This window comes from Odocoileus virginianus, chromosome 4, assembly GCF_023699985.2.
Source record: "Odocoileus virginianus isolate 20LAN1187 ecotype Illinois chromosome 4, Ovbor_1.2, whole genome shotgun sequence".
NCBI classification, from domain to species: Eukaryota; Metazoa; Chordata; class Mammalia; order Artiodactyla; family Cervidae; genus Odocoileus; species Odocoileus virginianus.
Genome location: NC_069677.1, coordinates 49,252,177 through 49,278,604, shown reverse-complemented (window position 1 = coordinate 49,278,604; position 26,428 = coordinate 49,252,177). Strand labels below are relative to the sequence as shown.

Genomic DNA, 26,428 nt, shown 5'->3' with positions numbered 1-26,428 from the left:
AGTAGGATTATTTCCTTTATAAAAGAGGCCTGACAGAGCTCCCCAGTCCTTTCCACCTTGTGAAGATACATTAAGAAGTTGGCTACTCAAAAGAGGGCCCTCAATTAACCACACTGGCATGCTGATTTCAGACTTCTAGTCTCCAGTACTGACAGAAACCCAGTCTGTGGTACTTTACTATAGCAGCTGAAAGCACAAAGACAGGTGTTAATAATTTTAGAAGTCAAAAAAAACAACAATGACAAAGCAAAAGAAGCAGAAGAATAAAGAGCAGGAAGAGAAGAACGGGGAGGAAGCCAGAAGGAAAAGGAAGAAGAGGAAGAAGTAGGGGAAGAAAATGAATATTTAAAGAATAATTAAGAACAATAAAGTGAATAAAGAAACTGATAATATAATACAATGATATTACATTATCATTGTACAAAAGAGAATTGCAAAATATTTTAAATCCCATTCCCTATATTAAAAGAAGTAAATATCTAAACCAGAATTACCAAAACTATGTTCTATAGAACAAAATACTTAGTAGTGTCACAGCACAGAATAGATGCTTTAACTACAGAAATTCTCAGAGTCTTTCATGTGCTAATGTGTATTGCTAATCTCCAAGAGGGATATAGTATCCAGAACTGATGAGTATTTGATCAGGATCCCTTTTTACACTAGCCATCTTTCAGGACTACAGACTACATTTTGTGAAATGTGAAATGCTGGCATAAAAATGCATTTTATTATTTAACCTATTTGGGGAGCACTTGGAAATGCTCACCATGTTCACCTTGATTTCACAAAAAGGAATTGCTTTAGTTTGATTTTCTTCATTGGAAAAAAGGGAGGTAAATCACTGCTTTATGATGTTTAGCTCCATAGACGGGAGTCAAAATAAAATTCATACAGGAAATCAGACCTGAGTTAGAGGAAGTCAGCAGGAAAAAGATGAAAAAGAATTAAACTTGAAGGCAAGTCAATGCTCTGCCATTTACTGGCCAGAGAACATTGTTTCGGGCAAAGAATCCACCTCTCTGTGTTTCAATTTTCTCCTCTGTAGAATGGGGATACATTCATCCTTCCTGGATCACAGGGATGTTGTGGGTATCAAACGAGATAATATCTATAAAAACATAAAGCATTTTCTAGCATAAACACATATTACTCAGGGAGTGCTAATAGCTATACCCAGAAAATGTCAGTAGCTTAACATAACAAAGATGTTTTTCGTGCTCAAGTCACAGTCTATTGCAGGTCATTGAGGTGGGTGGTTATGTTGACCAACCCTCCACTTAGTCATGTAGAGATCCCCTTCCATCTGGTGGTATTACTTTCCTCATCATGTGACTTCCCAGGTACTGCAGCACTGGACCAGAGAATGGAGGCTAAGAAATCATGGATGTTCTGGATGGGCCATCCCATGAACCAGAACGCAGACCAGAAGGTGGCTGCAAAAATAGATCAGACATATTTCCAGGAAGAGAGAAGAAGCATATGTACTGGTATTCACTGACACAGGATAATGGTTAACAGATGAATAAAAGTAGAAAGATGGTAACCTACAGTGCCTTGCACCCTGCCAGCCCAAGGGTCTTTCTCTCTGAACCCAGCTAAATCTATGATCTAACTTAACTAAGACTGACTCAAAAGGAGGATTTCACATTTCAAGCTGACAAAGTATAATTTAAATCTATTCACTAAATAAAAAAGAATTTTTGAGTATTGAAAACCAGGCAGTGAAATCCTCATTAGAACTTCCTAATAATTAAGTAAAAGCTAATGTTCTCAGAAAAAAAGATCCCCCTGTCTTCACAGTATGAGGTGCAGCATGCCTTAAGGTAATATGCCACTTTCAGAAAAGCTAAATAAGAAGCCCATTAACTGTTTCTAATAATATTTTGTCTTGTTACAGAGATAGTAAATGTTCACTGTAGAAATGTTTAATATAGATAAGCAGCCATTATTAAAAAATAAATGCAATTAACATTTTCTTTTAACTATTTTGTATCATATGAAGGTTAGAGATTTAAAGACTACTTCTCCATAAAGAAAAACATAAATGAAACGTGCCTTCTCCAATCATCTGCTTTCTGCATAACTTGATTTTTGCTCGCTCTCTGACAACTGTGGAGAAAGCTGGCTCACTACCCAGCTCAATCAACAGCAGTAACTCCACCTAGTAAATTGGTTATCTGTTGGCACATAATGAACTTCCCCCAAAATTAGCGTCTTCAAGGATCAATAGCCATTTGTTACTGCTCATAACTATGTGGGTTTACTGGGCTCCGTGGAGTGATTCTTCTGTTTCAGGTGGTACTGACTGTCTACAGTCCTGCAGAGATTCAAATGGGCTGAAGTATTAAGAGGACTGACCCACAGGACTGGGAGCTGGAGCTGAATGTCAGCTGAAAGCTCAGTATGAGCTGCTAATAGAGCATCTCAGTTCCCGTCCACATGGGCACCTCCACGTGACTTGAGCTTGTCACAATGGAGAGTGAAGGTGAAGATATAAGCTGTAGACTTCTAAAAGCCTGGCCTCAAAAGTTACATAGTGTCAGTTTTGTCAAAATAGATCACAGCTCAGATTTATTCAAGGGGAGGATAAATAGACAAATGTAATAACAATGTCACCTTGCAAATAAACATAGGAAGGAAAATATTTCTATGAAATATTCTTTGGAAATACACTTTTCTACATGTTTATCAGGAGTTTCTTGCTCTGGTAGGTACTTTTAAGGATCTCCCTCTCACTCAAAAAAGGTATATGGCTACAAGGCATGTATACAAAATTACAGCTGCCACCTCTTAGGTCCAGAAACTTTCTCCAAGCCCTACAATCTTCCCTCTATTTCAAGCCTTCCCGTTCTTTAAATTGGCTTTCCAGGACTTACACTAGACACTTCCTCTCTTCCTGGTCCTACAACTAACAACTCATTGTAAGAGCAGAGGCCACTCAGGCACGTCTCTCTGAGAGAAGATCAGAGAATACAAGCATGATTGGAAGTGGAAGTCAAAGCATGTTGCTTACACATAGGATGCATGTTTATCTGGATGATGTGGCAGGGGGAAGGTGCATGATGGCACTCATGAGGGAGTTAAGGTCACGTGGTTCTGTCGCTGCAGAACATTGTGTCAGGAAAACAATTGGGGGTGGGAGCAGGGAGTTTCCTCTCAAAACACTGTATCTCCAAACTCACAGACATATACACACACATTCAGAAAACTATACACTCACACTCATTTCCACACACCACTCATACAACACACACACAAACACAAATATACATTCACACACATTCACATAAGTACATACACCTACAAACATATACATACATTCTCACAACCCCACACAAACTTTCCCATAAACACACAAACAGTTCATATTCTCATACTCACACATAGACATGCATATTTGCACACATTCATCAGATCACTTGCCCAAAGCCCAGTCTCCCAGTCCTTTAGCAGTTCTAGAAGGGAGCAAGAGGACCCACGGTTTCCCTTGAGCCCGTTCTCCAAAGGTGGTACCCTTTCAACAATTTTTAGCTTATAGATGGCCACAGTGCTTATAGACTGTGATCTTGAGATGAACCAGTGTGAAAGAAACACAATGAAGAGAATGTAATCAAAAGGAGGGGGGGCTATCTCTCTGCTCATTTCCACACCACCACCTGGCATGCACCCTCACATCCCCCCAGGCCCTCCTTTCTCCCCTTAGAACCTAGATGTGCCTCTACTCAAAGCCCCATTTATCTGGGGGTGGAAGAGGTGGTCCAGGGGTCCTGGAACTTTCTCCAAAGACATGTTGATCAGTGATTAGATCAAGCCTTCACAGCCCAGGGGAATGGATTTCAAGAAAAGATCATGTAACAGAGAGTTTTCCATTGTGTGGATGTCAATTGTAGGCTTCAGAGAGCAGAAGGAAGCCAACTCTGGGAAGTATTTGCAGAGGTGAGAGGAAGAGGAGGTCAAGGTTACACTAGAGCAACGGGATGGAAAGTGAGTGGGAACTGATAGCTTTTCTAAAAATTCGCCAGCCCCTACCATTTTTAATATTTCTTTAGTATTGTGAAAATAAAAGGGTCAGAGGGAGATAAAGGTGAGCTTTTATCCAATTGAGGATACATACTGTTTTCGTGCCTTTGCACATTCATTTCATTTTAGTGTCAAAGAAAAGCCAGCACGTCAAAATCCCATGCACACAGTTCATTTGTTTTATTGGGAAGGTTGAAGCAAAATCATTTGAAAAGACCACTACTTTCTATCACGATGCAAACGTCAAACTTTCAACTTCAGATGTAGCCTCCAAAAACATCAAAGTTGATTTTTTTTTTTTTTCTTTTTCAGTCAGGTGTACAATGACAAAGTTACCGATTTTAGGCTCCAAAAGAAAACCTCTGCCTCATGCTGACTTCTCATCATTGAAGGCTGATAAGTCAGAGGTAAGAAAAGCAAGGAAAATGCAGAGTCAATTCTGGTCAGCCCAACAAATATTTACTGGGCATCTTCCATGCATCAGGCACTATGCTAGATGCTGGCGGTAGTAAGGTGAATAAAAAAGATCTCTTTCCTTAAATGGTGTATTGCCCGGTAAGCCTGGAAGAAGGGAAGTGAGATATCATTAAATGATGAGGGATCCGTCCGGTGTTGTGGGACCCTAGGGGAGAAGCACTTGATGCTGCCTTGAAGAGAAGGCGCAAGAGCTGAGAGGTAAGATAGTAAGGAAGAGAGACCTGGGTCCTGGCTCGGTCGCACAGTGTTTGACTCTTTGCCGCCCCGTGACTATAGTCAGCCAGGCTCCTCAGCCCATGGGATTTCTGGATCGCCATTTCTTCCCCCGGGGGATCTTCCCAAGGATAGAAACGGCGCCTCTTACTCTCCCCTGTACTGGCAGGCAGATTCTGGCTTCCCAGGTGGCCCTAGGGGTAAATAACCTCCTGCCACTTCAGGAGACACCCTGGAGGAGGAAATGGCAACCCACTCCAGTATTCTTGCCTGGAGAATCCCATGGACAGAGAAGCATGACAGGCTACAGCCCATAGGATCGCAGGGTCGGAAGTGACTAAAGCAACTTAGCTCGCGCACAGGCCGCTGGGAAGCTGAGAGATACTCAGGCCAAAAAAAAAAAAAAAAAAATGCTGACAATAGAGTTAAGAGGCCAAGACTTAAAGCAGCAAAGTGTGTGCAGAGAACAAACCCTAAACCATCCAAAGCCTTCTGGGTAGTCAGTGTTAGTCTAGGAGCAGCAGGAGATGGGGTCGGGGAGGTGGGCAGGGGGAGCGGCACCTCCACGAGTTTGTAAGGAGCTTACACTTACCCGGAGGTAACCGGAGACAGAGGGCTCACTGGCCAGATTTGCATTTTAAATAGAGTCCCTCAGGCAGCGGCTAAGAGGATAAATAGGAAGAGGGTGAGACCTGAGGCGGGGACCAGGTGGTAGGCTGGTATGATAGTACCAACAAGAAATGATAGGGCTGGAGCCAGAACAGCATTTGCAGGCTTAGTGATGAGAAAATGGCCTTGGAAAATATTTAGGGCAAAAAAAAAAAAAGACAGCATGTTTTTAATTAGACATGGGAAAGAGAAGAGAAGGTATCTCAAGGGGTTGATCAATTAATTAAGAGAGGGGCTCTAGAAGGAGGAGCAAGATTAGGGAAATTTGAGGAGGTAGGTTTGGGAAATATGATGATAAGGAGTCTGGGAGAGGCCAAGTGGAGAAACCCAAAATTCAAAGCTGACAAGACAGGTTAGGAGGAGATAAAGAGTCTTAGAAATTAGAATCTAGGATGGATAAAAATCTTCCAGGGTGGATGAGACAGAAATCAATAGAATTATATCAGTGGCCGTATTCAAGCAGCATGTGTGTGCTTGCTATAGAATGTTGTGTGTGTGTAGAAGCTTGGTACTGAACAGTCTAGGGATCCCCTTCTAGGATCATCCCATGAATGGCACGACAGCACAACAATGGCAGCTGGGTGTTTTCAGTCTCTGTGAAGCATTCACCATGCCCCAGGATCTGGGTTGGGCTCTGAAGCTACCACATTGTAAAAGTCTGTCCCTGCCCTGGTCAAGTTGAGCTTGGTCTTGTTGGCTAGTTGCTCTTTTATCCCTTTGCTTGCCTATTTACCACAATCAAGCTAGATCTAAGTCTTTTATTTTCCTACCCCCTACAAACCAGTCGTAATTTCTGCCTCACCTACTAGAATCAAGATGTCCCTTCTTTTGGCTTTTTAATTGTTTTGTGCTTTATTTTTGTGGCCTGGAAGTTGCTACAGGCCTTACAGGAAGGCCATTTGTGATGAGGCAAGACAAGGAGCTACAAGATCCCTGCTACGTAATACAGGACAAAGAATAGACGTTAGTCCTCTCCTTAGCCTTCCTGACCCCTGCCTCTAAGTTGAGGTTCCAAGGCTACTTCTCCTCTCTGCTTCCCCATTCTTCAAGGTCATCCCTCCCACCCCTTAAATGAAAAGAAAGGATAAGCTTTCTATTTACAACCTAAACTTGGACATCATTAGAGGCCGTGGTTGTCTCAAAAGAACTGGTTTCACCTTCATTCATTCACTCATCCACACAGTTAATTCGTATTGAGAACCCGCCATGTCCCCTGCATCTGGTTATAGTTCAGGAATGTGGCCATGGACATAGGCAGACAAAAACCCCTGCCTTCATGGAGTTTATGCTCCAGTAGACTTTGGCTCAGCGCCTAGTAACTCAGCTCTAGCACACAGAGGGAAGCAGGCGGACTGGCCCACCAGCTCTCTCTATCCCTGCCAAGCGCGCCCGCCCTCCCCGTCCTTTCTGCCTCACTCCAGGTGGGCTGCAGCCACAGCCTCATTACCTTTGGTTTGTCAGCTTTTATTCAAGGAAAGCAAACATGATACATATCTGGGAGAGCAAAGGAACCCACTGGTGACTTCTGCAGTAAAAAGTGGCAGGAGTGCAAAAGTTTTTATTCTAAAAATTGAGTTCAATTGACAAACCATGTTGGTTGATATGCTGTAATATACACCAACTTGGCACCACCTGAAGAGGAGCAGGATTAAAGCACAGAGACTTCTGGAGACTAGGGACAAACAGCAGTACTGCCTAGTGGGCAGCAGCGGGGGTGGGGGGAGGGGATAGGGGGAGAGGGATCCAAACTCAGCTTCTACTACAGAAGGTGCCGTATAGCTTGTTGGTCACATTTCTCTGCTTTCCCATAATAAATTTATATATTCATACTCTTGCTGTGGGCTCCGTATGCTTCCCTGCCCCTGGATGTTGGCTTGACCCTGAGACTTCCTTTGACCAACAGGATGTAGGTGGACATGACTCTGGCAGAGGTAGAAATGTGCCTGCAAGTCTGACTTGGACATCTGTGCATCTGCCAAAGCTAAGAGAAGCACATGCCCTGGCTAGCCACCACCCTGCCCACCTGTGTACAAGAGCTACACTCATGGGGTAAAGCCAAACTCCCAATGACCCACAGACCCATGAGCAAGAAAGATAAGCATTTTTGCTTAAGCCACTAAGCTTTTTGAGGTTGTGTTTAATGCATCATTATTGTGACACTAGCTTAGTGATATACACTGCTGACATGCTTTCACACCAAAGGGTTCCTGTGAGTATCCCATGAACATTAGTTTGCTGCATGTATCAATGGCAAAAGGCAACTACATTCTTGTCGGTTCAGCCAACTCTCTCCACCTAAGAGGCTCGCACACAGAACATTCCAGAGCCATGGGTCCTCCAGCTCTCTGGCCCCATCACAGGCTTCATTCAGGTTTAATGAACTGCTCATCTATTTGTCTAATGTCACTATTTTCCCCAACTCGGCTGTACGGTACCTGGACTGTCTAGGAAAACCCATTACCTCTATTAGCCTGCCAATAGCAAATCAGTAGAATTGCTTGTTCCTTAATTGATAGAATACACTCCCCTCCTCCTGATAGATTACCCTGGTCTAACAGCTCCAAGACCGATTCCCCAGTGTCCCACTACCATGCAATCCAGAGCAATCGGTTTATACTTTCAGTAATAAATCCTAACCTATCAATATATAATAGCTCTTCATAATCAACATCCACAGATTCCGTCTGGGTTCAGAAGCAACCACCAGCCATTTTTTAACATGCCTATAATTAGCAGTGGCCAGATGATATTTGTGCATCCGAGCATGATCCTCTTTCCTCGTCCAATAATGATAACACATTTTACATAAATTCAAACTGATTTAATTCCCTTGTCAGGGTATGGAGATATAAATATATTTATGCATGTGTAATGTTCTGTAAATTAAAATAGTTCAGCTGACCTCAGTGCTGCGGTGAGAGAATCCAGCCCGACCTCTCCAAGAGGCTGACTGTGAGCTGGCGCAAAGGAACTGCTCACACAGATCAGCAAAGATGGCCAGCTAGGGGAAGTGATGCACATCATTTGTTAAATACCTATTGACCCAAGCGTGCCCTGCAAGCATGTGAAGAGCTCATCTCCGTCTAAGAGCAGCCAGTCTTAGACCAAAATGCATAGCCTACTGCTGTTTAACACTTAAAGGGTACTGACATAGGGGACAACCTTTAGGGGAAAGAAAAGCAATTTACTAAGGGCCAGAGGAGGGCTGTGGGATGGGCACGACATGCTAAAGGCTCATCCCTCCAATGCTGCTTGCTGGAGAGTTCGCCAGCCACAAGGACAAGAGTGTCCCCTTGCTTCTTATAAATTAAATGTCACAAAAGAAAGCCGGTGAGAGGAAGGGAAGAAAAAGTGCCCTAAATAAGGTAATAAAACTATAAACTTAATGAGGGCCAGTTTAGCGCTTTGCAGTCTCTCTACTTTATAACATGCCCTTATGAGGCAGCCTGTCAGGATAATGTAATTGAGAACTTGCTATAAAACATACGTTTAATGGAGCCAGGGGCCAAGGAAAACACTGTGTAATTGTAATAAGCAGCCTGGTAAGTAAAATGATATCTTTTAAAGGTTAAAATAGAGTTGCTTTCAGAACTGGGCCAGGCTGCTTCTTCAAATATTGCTTCGCTAATGATTTCTTCACTTCACTTACAAAATGCATCTCTGAGGAGATTTGTTACAAATGTGATCCCTGCCTGGGAAGTAAACTGCTCACCATACAGGAGGCTTGGGCATTTATTCTCCAGTTTTATATAACTTGGAGAATGATGTTAAAATTGGCAAATGCATCTGAGGCACACCAGGCCATAGAATTTTTTTTTTTAATCCACTCATTGTCCAATGCAGTTCAACTTGAAAGAGATACAACAGAGAAAAGATTGATCCTTTGTGGCCTATTCTCTTTCCAGAAGGTAAAAGCAATTCCCATCAACAGAGCCCAGTGCTCCGTGGGGTCATCTCTATTCTGCTCTAGGGAATGCATTGCTCATCAGGGCATGAATATTTTTAAAAATAAGAAAGAAAAGAGGAAAATGAAAACTGATTCTGGGAGCTGGAAGACCCCACCTGTTAAAGGCCCATCCCTGATCCAAACCTACTACTTGCTGACCAGGATCTCAAAGATCCTCCTTTGGGGAACTGAGAGATGAGATTTCTTAATAGTGACCTTTTAGCTTGATGCTTCTTAGGCTTTTGAGGTTGGCATTTTCAAATTACACTCAAATCCACTCACCCCACACAATTCCACTGGATGTTGTTTATTGTGTAAGGGAGTAAGGGGCTGGGGAACTTCATAACTGGCTTCTGCTAAGAAGACCTAAGGAGGCAGCACTCTCCCCCAAGTGAAGCTAGTGACTGACTCTCCAGGAGACTCTGGGTACTGGAGATTCTGGAACTCAGTTAAAGCAACTGTATAAATGGTACCACAGAAGTGGTTAACCTTGCAAATCTCTAAGTCACTTCCAGCTTTAATGAACTGGGGTTTAGTTTAATAACAGAATTATATGGCAGAGAGATTGCTAAATGACCCGCAATATCTGTCTTCCCTCTTCTATAGTAGTAAAATTCGTAGGTTTTAGCTCACCTAGTTGCTCAGAATAAAGACTACACTCCTTGACCTTCTTTACAGATAATTGTGGAAATAGGACTAAGTTACGGCTGAAGAGACATAAGAAGGTGTGTCATATGTCAACTTCAAGACAATTTGCATGTGCTCTTTCCAGTTTCATCTGTACTGCCTAGAAGATCAATGCAATGGCTGGAGCTCTTGCTGCTATTTTGGACCATAAGGTTGAAGGTTACACTTAGGGATAGTAGACCAGAGAGCTGAAAGGGTACTGTACTCTGAGTTTTTCATCTAGCCAAATCCATGTATCAGCCCTGGAATTGCCTACTTCCACACTTCCATGCACAAGAGAAATAAGCTACCATATTTTGGTCATTTAAGTCACTGTCGTTCGGGGCTCTCCTACTTATAGATGGTCTATGCATTGTATGCAACATGTAATTAATTAACTAAATTATTCTTTCCAGAAATACTGACAATATGTATGTGTAACAGTCATTCAATAGCATGGTATTTTGAAAACATAAAACTACTATGTCATTTCCTTACTTAAAATCCTCCAACAGTTCCTATGACATATAGAGTAAAATTCAAACATCTCCCCTACCCCATGAGGGCTATGAAATCATGTCTGACCACATCTTGTACCTTTCTCCATCACAGTCCAGTGTTGCCCCAACCACATATGTCTTCTTTCTGGAAACTGTCAAGCTCATTCCAGCCTTGGGGATTTCATAGTTACTATTTGCTCTTCCTGAAACACCCTTAGCCAGCTCATTGCATGGCTGATTTGCTCTATAATCATTCAGGTTTCCATCCAAACGTCATCGCTCAGAGAAATCCTCCTTAACCAGCCTCTCTAAAATGACTTTACACACACACACACTCACAGCAGACAAAGTAATCCCCCACTCATGGCACTATAAAATACACTGAGAGGTTCTTTAAAGTGCTGAGATGCTCTTTTTTATTGAACTTCTTCTCCAGGTAGAGTATAAAACCCATGAAAACAGACAAAACTTCACTGTATCCAAGAGCCTGGAACAATATCTGGCACTTTTCAATCACTAGGTAAATACTGATTAAATAAATGAGTGATCCAGAGCTCTGTGGTTGGAATGGGAGAGGGATGAGTGGGTAAAAAATAAGTTATACATATAGTTTGGTCCAAACAAGAGTGCAGATATGAAAACAGAGGCTCACAAAACCTTGGACACAGATTGCTTTGGAAATCAGAGCATTTACTATATGCCAACACTGTTCTAGGCAACATACCTGTATTTACTCATTCAATCTGCACAATGACATTATGAGTCACATTATTGTTATTTTCATTTTACAAATAAGGACACTGAGGTCAGAGAGGCTAAATAATTTACCCAAGGTCACAGAACTAATAAGAGGCAGAGTTAGAACAAAAACCCAAGAAGTCTGGGGCCTGAGCCTGTGTTCCTGAACCTTCCCAGATGGTCTTATTGCAGAGTGGTTTTGTTCAGAAATTATAAAAAGAACACAAAAGGTAAATGGACAATTCCAGTTCCTTCTCATTCTCCACTCCCTACCATCACTACCCCTTCTCTGTTTTAAATGCAAGCCAAACCTGGCAAAAAAAAAAACCCACAAAATGTGGATGTCACTTTGGAGATGGCTACATAGGAAAATGAAAGGATGTGTGACCAGACTTAAGGGAGGGACAAGTGAAGGGTAAAAAGTGAATGAAGGGAAAGCAGGAGTCCAGAGGCAGATTGCGTTGGGCCAAGAGAAATGAAATCAAAGGCAAGGGGGCAACCAAAGAGAGTAACAGGTAGGACTTCCAAAAGCTTAGTCTGACAGCCTGAGAGCTAATCATCAAACGACACCAGCTTACTCTGAGGACGGGCTCTGTGCTCAGAGGCCAGCAGCCCCTTTGGCATCCTGGCCAGGGCTGCATGCTCTTGCGCGGCTTACTGTGAACATCAGCTTAGCAGACCCATTGTCTTCCATCTCTCAGTAATAAGATTCTTCCTCTTTATAAAGACAGCAACTGCTTAGCCTCACAATATGTGTGCAACATTGAACCAATGTTCATTAAATATTTACTCTGCTGTGTTGACACGGAAGATACAAAGATGAGCAGATAGAGTCCTCACCCTACAAGATCTTACAATCTCCCGTGGAGAACAGACCTGCATGTTCACAATACAACAAGGCATTATCTTCTATTAATTCAACAAACATTTATTGATCATCGACTATCTGCCAGGTATTAGGTGTAGAGCAGAAAACAGAGTTGCAAAGTCACATGAATACTTGAGTCAAGCAGGAGTGCATTCACTTGCCCAAAGGAACTAGGTGTATTAATTTAAGGAGTTGGGTTCTCAGGATGGGGAGGGGGCTGGAGCAACCTGGAGAGGCTTAGTTTTGTAAAGAGGTCAGACGCTCCTAAGCTCCATTTAAGTTCTCTACCCAGGAATGCAGATCCAGTTTTGCCAGATCTGATTTTGCAGAAGTATCCAAAACTCAGAATTTCTCTATGCAATCTTCCAATGTGTAAACATTGCAGCTAATGCAAAATATTTTCAACAACTTACAGCCCAACAAAGCAACTCTGCTATCATGTTGTAATCTGAAAACATCCATAGCACAGAATCTTGTGAGGCATGGCTGACCATGTCACATATTGCAACTTCACCTGACCCCAGTCATCTCTTCTGTTATTCTTCACTCTCTGGGCCCCTCACCTTCCACAGACCCCTCTCAGTGGCTTTTCCCCAGTTCAGTGGTCTCCTCCCAACAACCTCTTTGCTCCACTCTTTCACTCCCTATCCTTCATTCCTAGCCAACCTGTCTCTGTTTCCTCCCAAAGAACATGGTGCAAAAGCCTTAACCACAGCCTTCATAAATCTTTCCTACATTTCATCATCCCAGTCTTTTCCATTACTGTTTTCTCACTCAGAAGAGGAGAGTAAAAATCTAATTTTTCAGAATTCAACCCATCTGGTTAGGGAGAGATGAAAGCATGTAATCCACAGATCTGTACTTAATAAGACGGGGCTCATGGCTCTTTGCATGTGTTTGCATCTCTCCATTAGCAACTTTATTGCCCCATGAAGCCAGGTCTATTCTTCTGGTAGAAATAGAGATTTTGAATTTTTACCTGTTTTCTTCCATAGATTTGATGCTGATTCCTTTGAAGTTGGGAGACCCTGAACCAGACTTATTTCTAGGACTGCAATGCATCACAAGATAAAAGGTCAGTGTTCACTGTAAGCAACAATAAAATATATATTTTAAATTATATATATGCATGGTTTAATCCGGAGAAGGAAATGGCAACCCACTCCAGCATTCTTGCCTAGAGAACCCTGTGGACAGAGGAGCCTGGTGGGCTGCTGTCCATAGGGTCGCATAGAGTCGGACACGACTGAAGCGACTTAGCATACAAGCATGCGTTGGAGAAGGAAATGGCAACCCACTCCAGTGTTCTTGCCTGGAGAATCCCAGGGACGGCGGAGCCTGGTGGGCTGCCGTCTATGGGGTCGCACAGAGTTGGAGACGACTGAGCGACTCAGCAGCAGCAGCAGCATGGTTTAATCGCTGTTGTGTCCGACTCTTTTGCGACGCCATGGACTGTAGCTGCCAGGCTCCTCCGTCCACAGAATTTCCCAGGCAAGAATACTAGAGTGGGTTGCCATTTCCTTCTCCAGGGGATCTTTCTGACCCAGGAATCAAACCTGCGTCTCTTTGCATTGCAGGTGGATTCTTTACCACTGAGCCACCAAGGAAGCCCTTATATGCATGCATGTGCTTGTTTATGTACGTGTGTGTGTGTGTGTGTGTGTGTGTGTGTGTGTGTAGACAGAGAGAGAGAAAAAAAAACCTTATAAGTGAAAATTCTAAAAAGATCTGCTGGAAAAAAATAACTTCCATAGGTTTCTTATCAAAAACTCAAAAGGTGTTTTTATTTTTTTAAAAACTTAAGCCTTTGTTGCAAAGATATGAAACATCATAAAAACGATTGCAGGTGACTAGCTAGTCTTTTGTTATATCTCTAAACATAAGACAAACAATAATGTGAGTTTTTTTCTCTTAAGAAAAAAAAGGAGCTCAATATTAGTCATGGTAAAACTCAACATATGGGAATAGGTGCAGGGTGGGGAGTGGGGAAGGGAAGTCCACTCTTCACAGTTTTTTGAACCTTTAAAACTGAAAAAAAATATGTATCACTGCTTTCTGTATATGCACATAATGTAAAATTTCATCAACCACAATATTTTAAAAGACAGAAATCATGAGATATATCATATCTAAATGGAAATATCATCTAAGGAAGGCACCATTTATCAACATCACTTTGAAATGCAGTGGAGGATGTGATGGCATTATGTAGATCTCAAATATCTATGGGTGAATGAAATTGGGTAACCTTAGCAACCCCAGGTACATCCATGCAGCTATAAATCAAATGTCAGCTCTCTGAGCTATGCACAAAATAAAGAAATAATTCTTTGAAATATTCATAACGCTATGCAGTGTATTATTTTGTAAGCCTGTCCCCATTATGCAGTTTTGAATCTAACTAAAAAAAAAATAGACATAACATTTGCATAATACACTACCCCCACCTCCTCTCCCACCCACCTACCAACTGACATCCACAGGAGTTTCTAGAAACAAGCAGACCTGTACTATATACTAATGGCCACAGCAGAACTCTGGTTCTGTGTGTGAGAAGGAAAGGGAATTTTATACACAGGCAGCTAGTCTGACAGCAACCCAAATGGTTTCATATTGATTATTCCATTAAAAAAATAACAACTAAATAAGATATGAGAATTTTGGTAAAAGTGTCATGATATAGGTACATTTTTGTATGTGTGAAAGTAATGTATTCAATATTTCACCCTCTGAAACTGGAAGAGATTTGCTTTAAAAATAAATTCTTGCTGGCAAGAAAAAATACTAGTCTTCTAATAGGGGATAACTTGTCCATACAGAATTGGAACAGGCAGCCCAAACCAAAGTCTTTTATTTCATTTACATTTAAGATTTTTCTTTGATAATTTAGTTTGTTTGGAGATGGTATGTTTTTTGTATAAATACACTTGCTAGTACCTCATATTTTAAATTCTGTCTCTGCCTGTTCCTGGAACTGACACTGCAGTGCCTGATATCATAATACCTGTGATGGATTCCAAGGTCCATCAAATGATAACAGCTGTGACATAGGACTCAGTACAATTCTAAATCACGCACATGTAAATATGCTGACGCTACATAAAGAAGACTGAAATACTCAGGTTGACTAATTGTTTTGCTGTAAGACTTTTATAAGCACATTCAGCTTAAAATATCCAATAGGGCTAACCAAGTGAGTCATCTTGATACATTTAAGTGGCTGCTCTAGCAAATAACAGGGCTGTTCATATACAATTAGATAAGTGTCATTTTACAAATGAGTTCTCTTCACTTTAAATGCTTCAGAAGTGGCACCACAAGGACAAGGGGTTTAAACCAAGAATTAAACAAGCCATTCTAAGGGAAGTCATCTTGTTTACCCTCAATCTATTTTTTTACAAGTTACCGTCCTCTTCAAGCAGTATTAATTGTTCTGGACCTATAGCACATGCTTCAATGAAAATAAATTACTTTATTTCTATTACACCACTAATGGCTGTGTGACTTAATTTCATTAGTTCGAACCTGTTGAGAGTATTCAGATTTCCATTGCAGGACGCACTTAAAATGAAAAGATTCTTTCGATTCTCAATTAACGGAATCGTTCTCTTTCAACTGAAATGAATGTTATTGAAACCAATTAGCATAGACTGGAAAATCTCTCGCTAATGAGGGGAGTGTGGGTGAGTAAACAGCAATGAAAAGATAAAATTAAAGGAGAGCCTCTTCTCGTTGGCCTGAATAATTACATGCTTAGTTGCCTAATTGTCTGGTGAAAAGCGCCACGGTGATAGTAACAGATTGCTATGTTCATTAGGCAGTAAAAGGCCACCTGCTGCTAAGCTTCATTTTCCTGCAGTCGGTATACACGTGTTTATCCCTGGGGACTGATATTTGGACACAACACTAGCTGGGAAAAGCAAATGAGCTTGCCAATATGCTGCAATATTGTGTCCTTTATGCCAAGATACAGAAGCTTAATATGTCAAATAGAATGAATAAAAACCAACAGCGATAACGAAGTTTATGAGGGAACTGACCTTAGAACGGGCCCAGTGTAGGACTCTAAACTGTGTCGAGTTCAACCTTTCAATACAGATGTTCCTTTCTGGCCCGAGCGGCTCCAAATTATATAGTACAAAAGATAAATTACAACGGTTAGGGCCTCAGCAATATTTTAGACAATGGTGTAATGAAAGCATGCGATGTAACTGTTAAAATTGAAAACAAATGTTCAGTCCTAAAAGCAAAAGAAGTGTGTGAGAAGAAAGGCACTGTTCTGTAGGCCAGAAAGGCCTCTCTGTAGGCAGAAGATCAAAGAGGGGCCCCTTCATTCACCATCTACCCTTCCTTCACATCCCTTCATTTCTTCAGACTGTTCCTTCACAGTTGTTTTCACATGTCCTCTAGCCCATCAACATTTTATCTTACACACCATCAACTTTCCCTCTACCATCACACCAGCCTGACTGCCTATGATTCTGAGCATCAGAAAAGCACAGACTTTAACACCAAGCTTCTTTTGTAGGCATTCTTGTTTCATCCTTGGAAATGTTGAAAGGAGTTTCAATATCCTAAATGATGCTCTTGATAAAATGGAAATTTTCTTAAAAATCAGTCCAGAGAAATTGATAAGAAGCCTGACTAAGCTGACATAACAGTGCTCTCTGTCAGATGGAGATGAATAATTGAGCTATTAGGCTCCTAGATGGTCTGGAATCCAGAAATACAGATGCTCAACCCTCAAACTGGATGGGATCTATAGATGTGTTTTCCTTCCCATGCTTTCAAAATCTATTTACATTCCTTGCCAGCATTCAAAAATCAGGAGATTTAACATAAACAGCTATATCTGGCTTCTCTTTAAAATATGAGGACCTGAAAAAATAAATAAAATAAAAAAATAAAATATGAGGACCTGGAAAGCTGACAACAATCAATGGGACAATACTGGTCATGAGCATTGAGTTTGCCACAGTCTCCAACACTCCCCATATATCCCAAATATGGAGGCAGAACACCAGCTGCCACTTGTTATTTTCCTTACAGTATTGTTTCTCTTATAAAAATTCAACAAGTTCCTAATACCCATCTTCTTCAAATGTGAGGAAAATAGATCAAGAAGGCCACACATCTTTTTTAAGAAGTAGTCTTCTTACAGCTGGCCTGCTTCGGTCATGCTACCCACCTTGCTTAGAGACAAGTTAGAATTCATTTTGTGATTCTAAATGGTGGTCCTATCCCTTATTTTCCAAAAGAAAAGAAAAAAGAAGAATAAGAAGAAGAAATTGAGGCTCTAAAGGGAAGGGAAGTTTTCAAGATTTACTCAGTAACAGAGTTGGACTAGAATTCATGGCCTCCAACAATAATCTTCTCCCCATACTGGGCTACCTCTGTCATGGACAAATGCAGAATAATTTTTGAGCATTAAAAGGCATGGATGCTATCCCTAGAAGAGAGAAGAATCTGAGAAAGAATATATATCTGAATCACTGTGCTATACACCTGAAACAAGACATTGTAAATAAACTATACTTCAATTAAAAATATATTTAAAAAAAAAAATCTTGTATCCTATCCTTAAGAAGAATGTCACAATGCATGCATTGAAAAATAACAAGAACACAAGACAATCCACATGATTGGTTGATAGACTGCTATAATGACATATATAATGCAAGCATCGCAGGAGATGTGAAAACAGGCCAAAGCGAGAGGTGGGAAGCAAGGAATCCCACGTGAAGTGGGGGCTCCAAACCTCCCCTTTCATTGTGAGAATGAAGGAAAATGAAAACTTTGAGGTTGATTGAAGCGCCAACCATCTCAGAAGCAAGAGTCTCTCAGTGGTCACTTGGGGGGACCAACCACACCATCCAGCTCCAGAAAAGATGACAGAGGAGAGCTGAGTTTAAGGAAACATTCTTGTGGTAACACCACTACTGCCCAGATCCTGGATGGAGTCCAGCTCCCGCACGGAAGGATACAGAAACTCAAGTGGAGACAAAAGTCCATGCTCAATCGTCCCCAGGATCCCAACTTTAAAAATCGCTTTGGATCCATCAATCAAGACTTGCTTTGCAATTCCAAATGCTGACGTATGTGAGCCTCTGTTGGTGACAGCAAACTAAGGTCATGGACTAGAAACAAACAGGGATGTTCAGTTTTGGTGTATGTCCCCTCATGTTGTCTCAAATTATGTCACTGGGTATTGAAAATTTTCAAAATAACTTTTTCCTTCCAAAAACTATTTAACACACATTATTTATTTATTTTGGTTCCAGAGTTCTTATTTATACTTAGGATTTGTGTTTTTCTTTTTTTAAAACAAAAGTAAGTCATACTATATAAAATTTTAAAGGGGGTCTATGCCATAATTTTGTTATTTGTTCTATAAGTATTACATGTGTTTTTAAATTAATAAATGCATATAAACAAAAGAAAACCATTTTAAAATCACGTATCAACATCATCATCTAGAAATAAACACTATGAAGATTTTGATGTGCAATGTTTCAGAATTTTCATGTGTATAAGTGTGTGCATTCATATATAGATTTCATTTTTTTCCTTTTTAAGTTTTCAATTTTCTGAATATAATAGTAGTACAACTATTTTTGAGTAATAGAAATTTTGGAAAATGAAGAAAGAATTTTTAAATCAACTATAATCTTACTACTTACTAGAAACATTTTTAGTATTTTAAAGTATTACTTCCAACTTACTAAGTCTTACAATTATTATTTTTTAAATTTTTATTTTAAAATCTGAAAGCACAAAAAGGTAAAAGTTTATCACTAGTGTAATCCCACCCCAGCAGGAACCTCTATTAGAGGTTTATCTAATCAATTAGATGATTACCCTTCCCAACTACTTCCTGAGTTATACAAAGTTTTTTTTACAAAAAAAGTGGGATAATACTTTTTATAGTGTTTTCCTTTGCTTTTAGAGATGGGTGTGAACCTTATAAAGACAGTTTAACAAGTGTGGCTTGGAATCCAGATGGGAAACGCTTTGTGACTGGAGGTCAGCGTGGGCAGTTCTATCAGTGTGATTTAGATGGTAATCTCCTTGACTCTTGGGAAGGAGTGAGAGTGCAATGCCTTTGGTGCTTGAGTGACGGGAAGACTGTTCTGGCATCAGACACACACCAGCGAATTCGGGGATATAACTTCGAGGACCTTACAGATAGGAACATAGTACAAGAAGATCATCCCATTATGTCTTTTACTATTTCAAAGAATGGCTGATTAGCTTTGTTAAATGTAGCAACTCAGGGAGTTCATTTATGGGACTTGCAAGACAGAGTTTTAGTAAGAAAGTATCAAGGTGTTACACAAGGGTTTTATACGATTCATTCATGTTTTGGAGGCCATAATGAAGACTTCATCGCTAGTGGCAGTGAAGATCACAAGGTTTACATCTGGCACAAACGTAGTGAACTGCCAATTGCGGAGCTGACAGGGCACACACGTACAGTCAACTGCGTGAGCTGGAACCCGCAGATTCCATCCATGATGGCCAGCGCCTCAGATGACGGCACTGTTAGGATATGGGGACCAGCGCCTTTTATAGACCACCAGAATATTGAAGAGGAATGCAGTAGCATGGATAGTTGATGGCGAATTTGGAGCAGACGACTTCTGTTTAACTTAAAATTAGTCGTATTTTAATGGCTTGGGATTTGGTGCAAACAAACATGATTGATAGCTGGACTGACATGCTCGTCATGAAAAAAGAACCATTTCTGAAGCCCGATTGGGGCCAAACATTTACACCTTGCTTCATAGTAACCAGTTGAGATGAAGCACGTCGTTAGAACGTTGTTGGACACCATGTTGAATTATCCCCCCATCGGTTGTGAAGAACTGTGCTACATTCAGGCTTACCCATTGAACTCAGTATATATATTTTTTTCCCTCCTGCCTTTTGTGTGGCAGGATACCATTCTTGTTGCTCTTCTGTGTAATGAAGTTTAAATGCTTGTTTGGAAAAAAAAAAAAAAGTGGGATAATACTTTTTATAGTGTTTTCCTTTGCTTTTAGAGATGGGTGTGAACCTCAGTAATAGATAGTGACTTCCTATTCAATAAACTTATAGCCATATTAGCATTCTTAAATGTCTACAGTGTATTCTGTTGTAGAACTATGCCAGTCCCCTCTTGCCAAGCACTTAAGCTGTTTGCAATTTTTCACTTATTTTAAAATTCCAATATAAACATCTTTGTACATATATGTACACATATCCAATCATTTTCTTTAAGGCATAGTTTTTAAATAGCTCTGCCATGCTGAAAGATAAGTCCCCCTATAATCTGTGTCTGGCAATGCCTTTTCCCCCACACCCTGGCTATACTGGACATTTTCAATTCTGAACAATTGAACACGGCTATTTTTGCTTTTAATTTGTTTTTCTTTGATTACAAGTAACACTGAACATTTTAAAGTTGTTTCTTGGCCCTTTGTAATGCTTTACTGAATTACCTGCCCAAGTCTCTAGCACATGTTTCTATGAGAAAGGAAATCATTTTGTTATAAAGAGCTCCTTATCTTTACCTTTTGTCATATGAAGCAACTTTTCTTACTTTATCATTTGTGCTTTAGCTTGGTCTGTGCTCTATTTTGCCATTCCACAGTTTTCACATTCCACAGGATATCCACATGTCCCTTTATGATTTCTGTCTTCAGTCATGCTTTGAAAGTTCTTCCCTACCCTGAGATTTCATTGTTTACATCCATGATTTCTTCTAAATGTTTTAATCATTTTACCTTTTATTGTTAAATCTTTACCCCACATAGGACTTATTTTGTATAAGATACAACCTAAGAATATAACTTTATTTTTTCTAAATAGTAAGTCAGTTTTCCTGGCACAATTTATTTAATGGTATATCCGTTTTCCACTGACTAGCAATTACCGTCAACTTTATCATATTATTACATATACTCAGGCTATTGTCTGTCCACTGTTGTGCCAACACTGTTCAGTTTAAACTTACTGAGTCATTATAACTCATAGTGATTCCTGATTAAGTACCTTAGTCCCTATTGTTATGATTCTTTTCTAAACATTTTCCTGGCTATTGGGGGATGTTTGCTTTTCCAGAAAATATCCAGAAAAAAAAAAAATGTCAATGTCCTTCTGAAAAACAATGCCCCATTTAGGTTTTGACATAAATTATATTAAATGTATGGATTAGTTTGAGAATACAAATTTATTTTTAAAATAAAAATACACCACCACAAAACTCTTAGGAGTAACCAAAACATTAAAGGTAAAAACAAAGGAACAGTACATTTTATCACAGATTTCAATAGTCAGAAGGAATTTTCTTATTAGTTTAGGTAAGGATCTGCACTTTTTAGGTGAGAAAACTTTAGGTATTGTTATGATGTTCTTAGTCAGATAAGGAGGCTGATCCAGAATAAGACAGCCCTGCAACTATCAGAGTAGCTAACTTAAAGAACAATCACCATATGGCAGGCACTGAGTATTTTACACACATCCCATTTTTTTCCTTTTGTTTAAGTAGACAAAGACTTGATTCTCTTTACCTTCGTAATTGGTGAAAGAGATTTAGGGGACAGCAGATAGGTACCAACTTTACTGAAGGGTCTTGCCAGAAACCAACAGCAGTTTAGGCCTGTTCAGAATTTCAAACAAACTTTTAGAGAAGATGCATTCTCTACCTCTGATGGCTTAAAATTATGTAAACAGAATTTATGTGCTCAGTGACCCCACTTCATTGATTTGACAGGGGTAATTCCTGCGTAAGAATGAGCTATTTCTCTAATGTATTGAGTATATGCTTCCATGACAGCGTTTTTCTCCTCCATTCCTTTAATTAAATGGACAATGAATTGAAATGCAAAAGAATTTCTCTCCAATAAATGATCCATCCTCAACTCTATGTATGTCTTTTTTCAAAAACAAAAATATTAGCAACAATGAAAGAGCAAGCTAATAACGCCCATCCTAAAACTCCCCTAAAATTGTGCCTGGGTGAGATGGGAGGAGGGGAAAGAAGCCTGCAGAAAGAGAACCAGTCAGACCCTTCCCATAGCGTTCATCTCAACACTTTGGAATGCATTTCAGGGTTACAGAAAGCTCCCTATCTCGAGGACTCACTGAGCGGTGCTCACATCACCTGCACCTACCAAGGACGAATCCTCTCTTCTCAGAGAGAGGACATTTCTGTTGTTTGAGCCGGTAACTTGAAGCTTGACGGAGGCACAAGGAGGTGAAGGGGAAAGAAGACACTAGGCCACCACATCAGTCTAATGGGCCTCGGAAATCAATGGCGTGGCAGGGTCACAGCCAGGTCACCCTCACGTTCAACTCCCTGGGCAAGTCCTGCCTTGACTCAGAGCTCAGCCCTGGGTTTAATTGATGGGGGGCCATACAGGGTAGAGGCTGTTCATGGGGACCTTGGGAGTCAGCCAGGCCAGCTTGAGTCCTGGCTGCCCTGACTTAGCTTCCCCAAGCTTCCATTTATTCATTGGTACAATGAAGAGACAGATAATAACTCTACCTCTCAGGGCTATTATAAGATTCAGAGAACAACATGTAATCAAAGTGCCTGGCACATAGTAAGTATTCAATGAATAGTAGCTATTATTGTGCTCTCTGTAAGAAGTGAGGCTTGTTTTTAATCATTTCACATAAAGAGTAAATGTCTATTGCTCTTAAGTCTATTTCTTAAGGAATTATAGAATCACAGAATTGAAAGGAATTTAAGAACTATTTAGTCTTTCATTTAAACTGTGCCTTTGAAACTTTAAGATAGAGATATATTTTCTACAGGTAACAAGCAAGCAGACCTGAAACAGGCAACCCAAGAGAACCCTCACTCGGTGCAAAAACCCTATATCAACTCGAAAGATTTTAGCAAACTTGTCAAGCTCAATGCTACTTAACTTTTTGTACGTTTCTTAATCTTCATATTATTGCCTACAGCATAGAAACCCTGACATATAATACTATAAAGAAGGAAGCCTGCTTTCAGAAGACACACTTGCATGTTCCACAGTGGCTTCAGAAAAAGGAAAAAAGAAAGGGAAGACCTCTTACCAGGTCCAACCAGTGGCTTAACCAATTCCGTAAAGGTACATGTGAGTGAAGGCACCCAGGAAGAGCTATAGACCATGTAATTTAAAGGGCATAGTGTGAAATAAACACGTGGGACATTTATTCAAAAAGTATTAAGAATTTCAAGATCACAATGGAGCACTAAAGTTTCAAGAGTAGGGTCCTTGAAGCTGGCCCTAGCTCCACCCTGCCTGTCTGCACCCTCACACAGTCCTGGGAGTCAGAGTGGGCCCACTGTGGCAAAGGTCTCCACCACCAGTCAGAAGATTATTGCCCAGCTGGAACATATCTTCCTATTTGTCAACTGCTAAGGCACCAATAATAAACTAGAAACACTGGCTTTGGCCTAATCAAAACTGGCTTCAGTTCAGAATTGAATCAAGCTAAGATTAACTGCAATTGATTAAGTCTCATCCTAACTTCTACCTAGAAGCTAACTCTGATACTTCCAGTCTCAGAATAAATTGATATATAGGTAAAGCAAATGCCATTTTACTCATTTTGGGCAACACTTTAGTACTGATGCACAGCAAAATTTCTGAAGGAATTTTATGGCTTTAGCTAAACTGAATATTCAAAGTACCTTATAACTCTTAAACTAGGTCCAAGTGGTTTAAGGCCCAATTAGTAAATTGACTACCTTAATTACCAAGTTCAGGTTTATTACAATTGGTGAGTAGGTGATTAGGTGGTTTGCTACTTTCCTAATAGTCTAATCTGATTTATGGGAGAGACAACTATTAATGTTTGCTTTGGGAACACATATGTTAAACACAGTTCAGTGAAATTCATCAGTGTACATTCAGGAAAACATTGAAAAATAAAACGCAAGTAAGTTGAATTTAAAACTTAATTAAAATTACTCTGGGTAATGAAAACAAGTAATATACACAAATGAGAAAGACATGCATTCTATTAAGTTTAAACTTATTCAAAGTCAGATATTTTTACTTGACTTTGTTTGGAGAACTTTCACTTTTGATATGACCAATCTGAAAATGGAGAAATTCTACTAATTTAAGGAGCAGTAAATTATATGAATTAGTCTAAAAACAATGAAAGATGGAACTTTAGGTCCTTGACTATGCTTAATGAGTCCATTATTCTTATTTGGTCCCCTTTGACTGTTTTTCTTTGTTTCTTCTCACTTCTCTGATTAAACTTTTTGTTTGGCTAAAATGTCTCCACAGGCAAAAGGCAGGCTGAGGACATGAGGGGCAAGGGCCATAGGGTCCTGCTCCATTTCCTTACCAAAATCAGGAAATTGAATATTAATTCAATACTATTATCTTCATGCCTTATTCCAGTTTCACCAATTGCCCCAATAATGTCTTTTGTAGCAATTTCCCCTTTCGTTCAGGATCCAATCCAGGATCTCACTTTACATTTAGTTCTCATATCTCTTTAGTCTCATTTAATCCAAATCAGTTGCTCAACCTTTTTTTGTCTTTCCTGGTCTTGACATTTTTTAAAAGAAAAGGCTGGTTATTTTGCAGCATGCCTCCGACCTTGGATTTGTCTGCTGTATCCTCATGATTATATTAGATTCTGATTATACATTTTTGGCAAGAATACCACAAAAGTGAAACTGTGTCCTTCCCAGGAGATCATATCAGGAGGCTCATGATGTTGGTTTGTCCCATTAATGGTAATACTCACTTTGATCACTTGGTAAAAGTGGCATCTGCCAGCTTCTTCACTGTAATGTTACCATTTCCTTTATATAATTAATGAATAATTTAGGGACATACTTTGAAACTGTCCTTTGAAAGTTTCAAACCTGTTCCTCATCAAAATTTTAGCTACAACTTTTAGCATCTATTAATGACTCCTGATGATTACAAAATGGTGATTTTTTTAAACTTTATCAGTCCTCATTCTATCTACATTTTTTAGTTTGATTTCTATTATAAGGAGAGCTTTCTCTTTCCCTTTTTTTTCTGTTTATTACTAGTAGTATGTACTGATGAATTCTTGTTTTATTCATGTGTTATAATCCACCATTATCTTACTTATTTTGATGCTCAAATCATAATATGGTGCTAAAAGTTTGTCAAGAAACTAAGACAGCTTTTAATGTAGAAGAAATTACTGGGAGAGCAAAAAAAAAAAATGGTTTTAGTTTCCTGGCTTACAAAAGGAGCCAGATGTCAACAAAGCAAACTTAGTAGTAATAATAAGAAAATTAAAATTGATTATGCAATTGGATTTTGATAAGAAAGGAGCAATGCTTTAAATTATATACAGGTGCCCATTATAGCTTGTACCTTCATAAAAACTTCCATATCTTCTGCATTTCATATTTCTGGACTCTGTGTTAGGGAAGTATATGGTACACACACTCCATAATCAGACCAGTTACTCTCCCACTGACTGCTTGCCATGTACATTTATTGAATTGCTGCTGGAGAACACAGTTAACAATCACTGCTGTTTTCCTTAATTTCATTTTGTTTAGAAAGACATTTTGCTCAAGGTTATCAGTCTGGGAAAATATTGAGTACACCGTTATTGTGTAGCTTCCTTCTAGTATGACTAATCTCCACTTACAAGAGAGAACATGTCATTTGGATCAGTGCTTCTGGCTGTCTGAAGAAATACCACATTCAGAGATTGCTGAGTATCTGCTCAGTTCAGTTCAGTCGCTCAGTTATGTCCGACTCTTTGCCACCCCATGAACTGTAGTACACCAGGCTTCCCTGTCCATCAACAACTCCCGGAGTCCACCCAAACCCATGTCCATTGAGTCAGTGATGCCATCCAACCATCTCATCCTCTGTCATCCCCTTCTCCCACTTTCAATCTTTCCCAGCATCAGGGTCTTTTCAAATAAGTCAGTTCTTCTCATCAGGTGGCCAACTTATTGGAGTTTCCGCTTCAGCATCAGTCCTTCCAATGAATATTCAGGATTGATTTCCTTTAGGATTGACTAGTTGGATCTCCTTGCAGTCCAAGGGACTCTCAAGAGTCTTCTCCAACACTACAGTTCAAAAGCATCAATTCTTCAACACTCAGCTTTCTTTATAGTCCAACTCTCACATCCATGCATGACCACTGGAAAAACCACAGCCTTGACTAGACGGACCTTTGTTGAAAAAGTAATGTCTCTGAGTATCTGCTCAGAGCTCTACAAATATCTGGTTCTCACAAATACAATTTGATTAAATTAATTATTTAATCCTGAGAAATATGAATATCATGGAGTGAATAATATTTATTAAATGCAATGCCTGATATGTCTAC

The 26,428-nt window shown here is 39.9% G+C and overlaps 1 protein-coding gene across 1 annotated transcript; it reads left to right on the top strand.

Annotated features, from left to right (window-relative positions):
• The first annotated feature begins 238 nt into the window (after positions 1–238).
• Positions 239–19,838, top strand: LOC139034857 (WD repeat-containing protein 26-like). The gene is given in 2 exon segments (XM_070467086.1): positions 239–324; positions 19,047–19,838. Coding segments are annotated over 2 exon segments (756 nt in total). The 3' UTR covers positions 19,717–19,838.
• Positions 19,839–26,428: the final 6,590 nt, after the last annotated feature.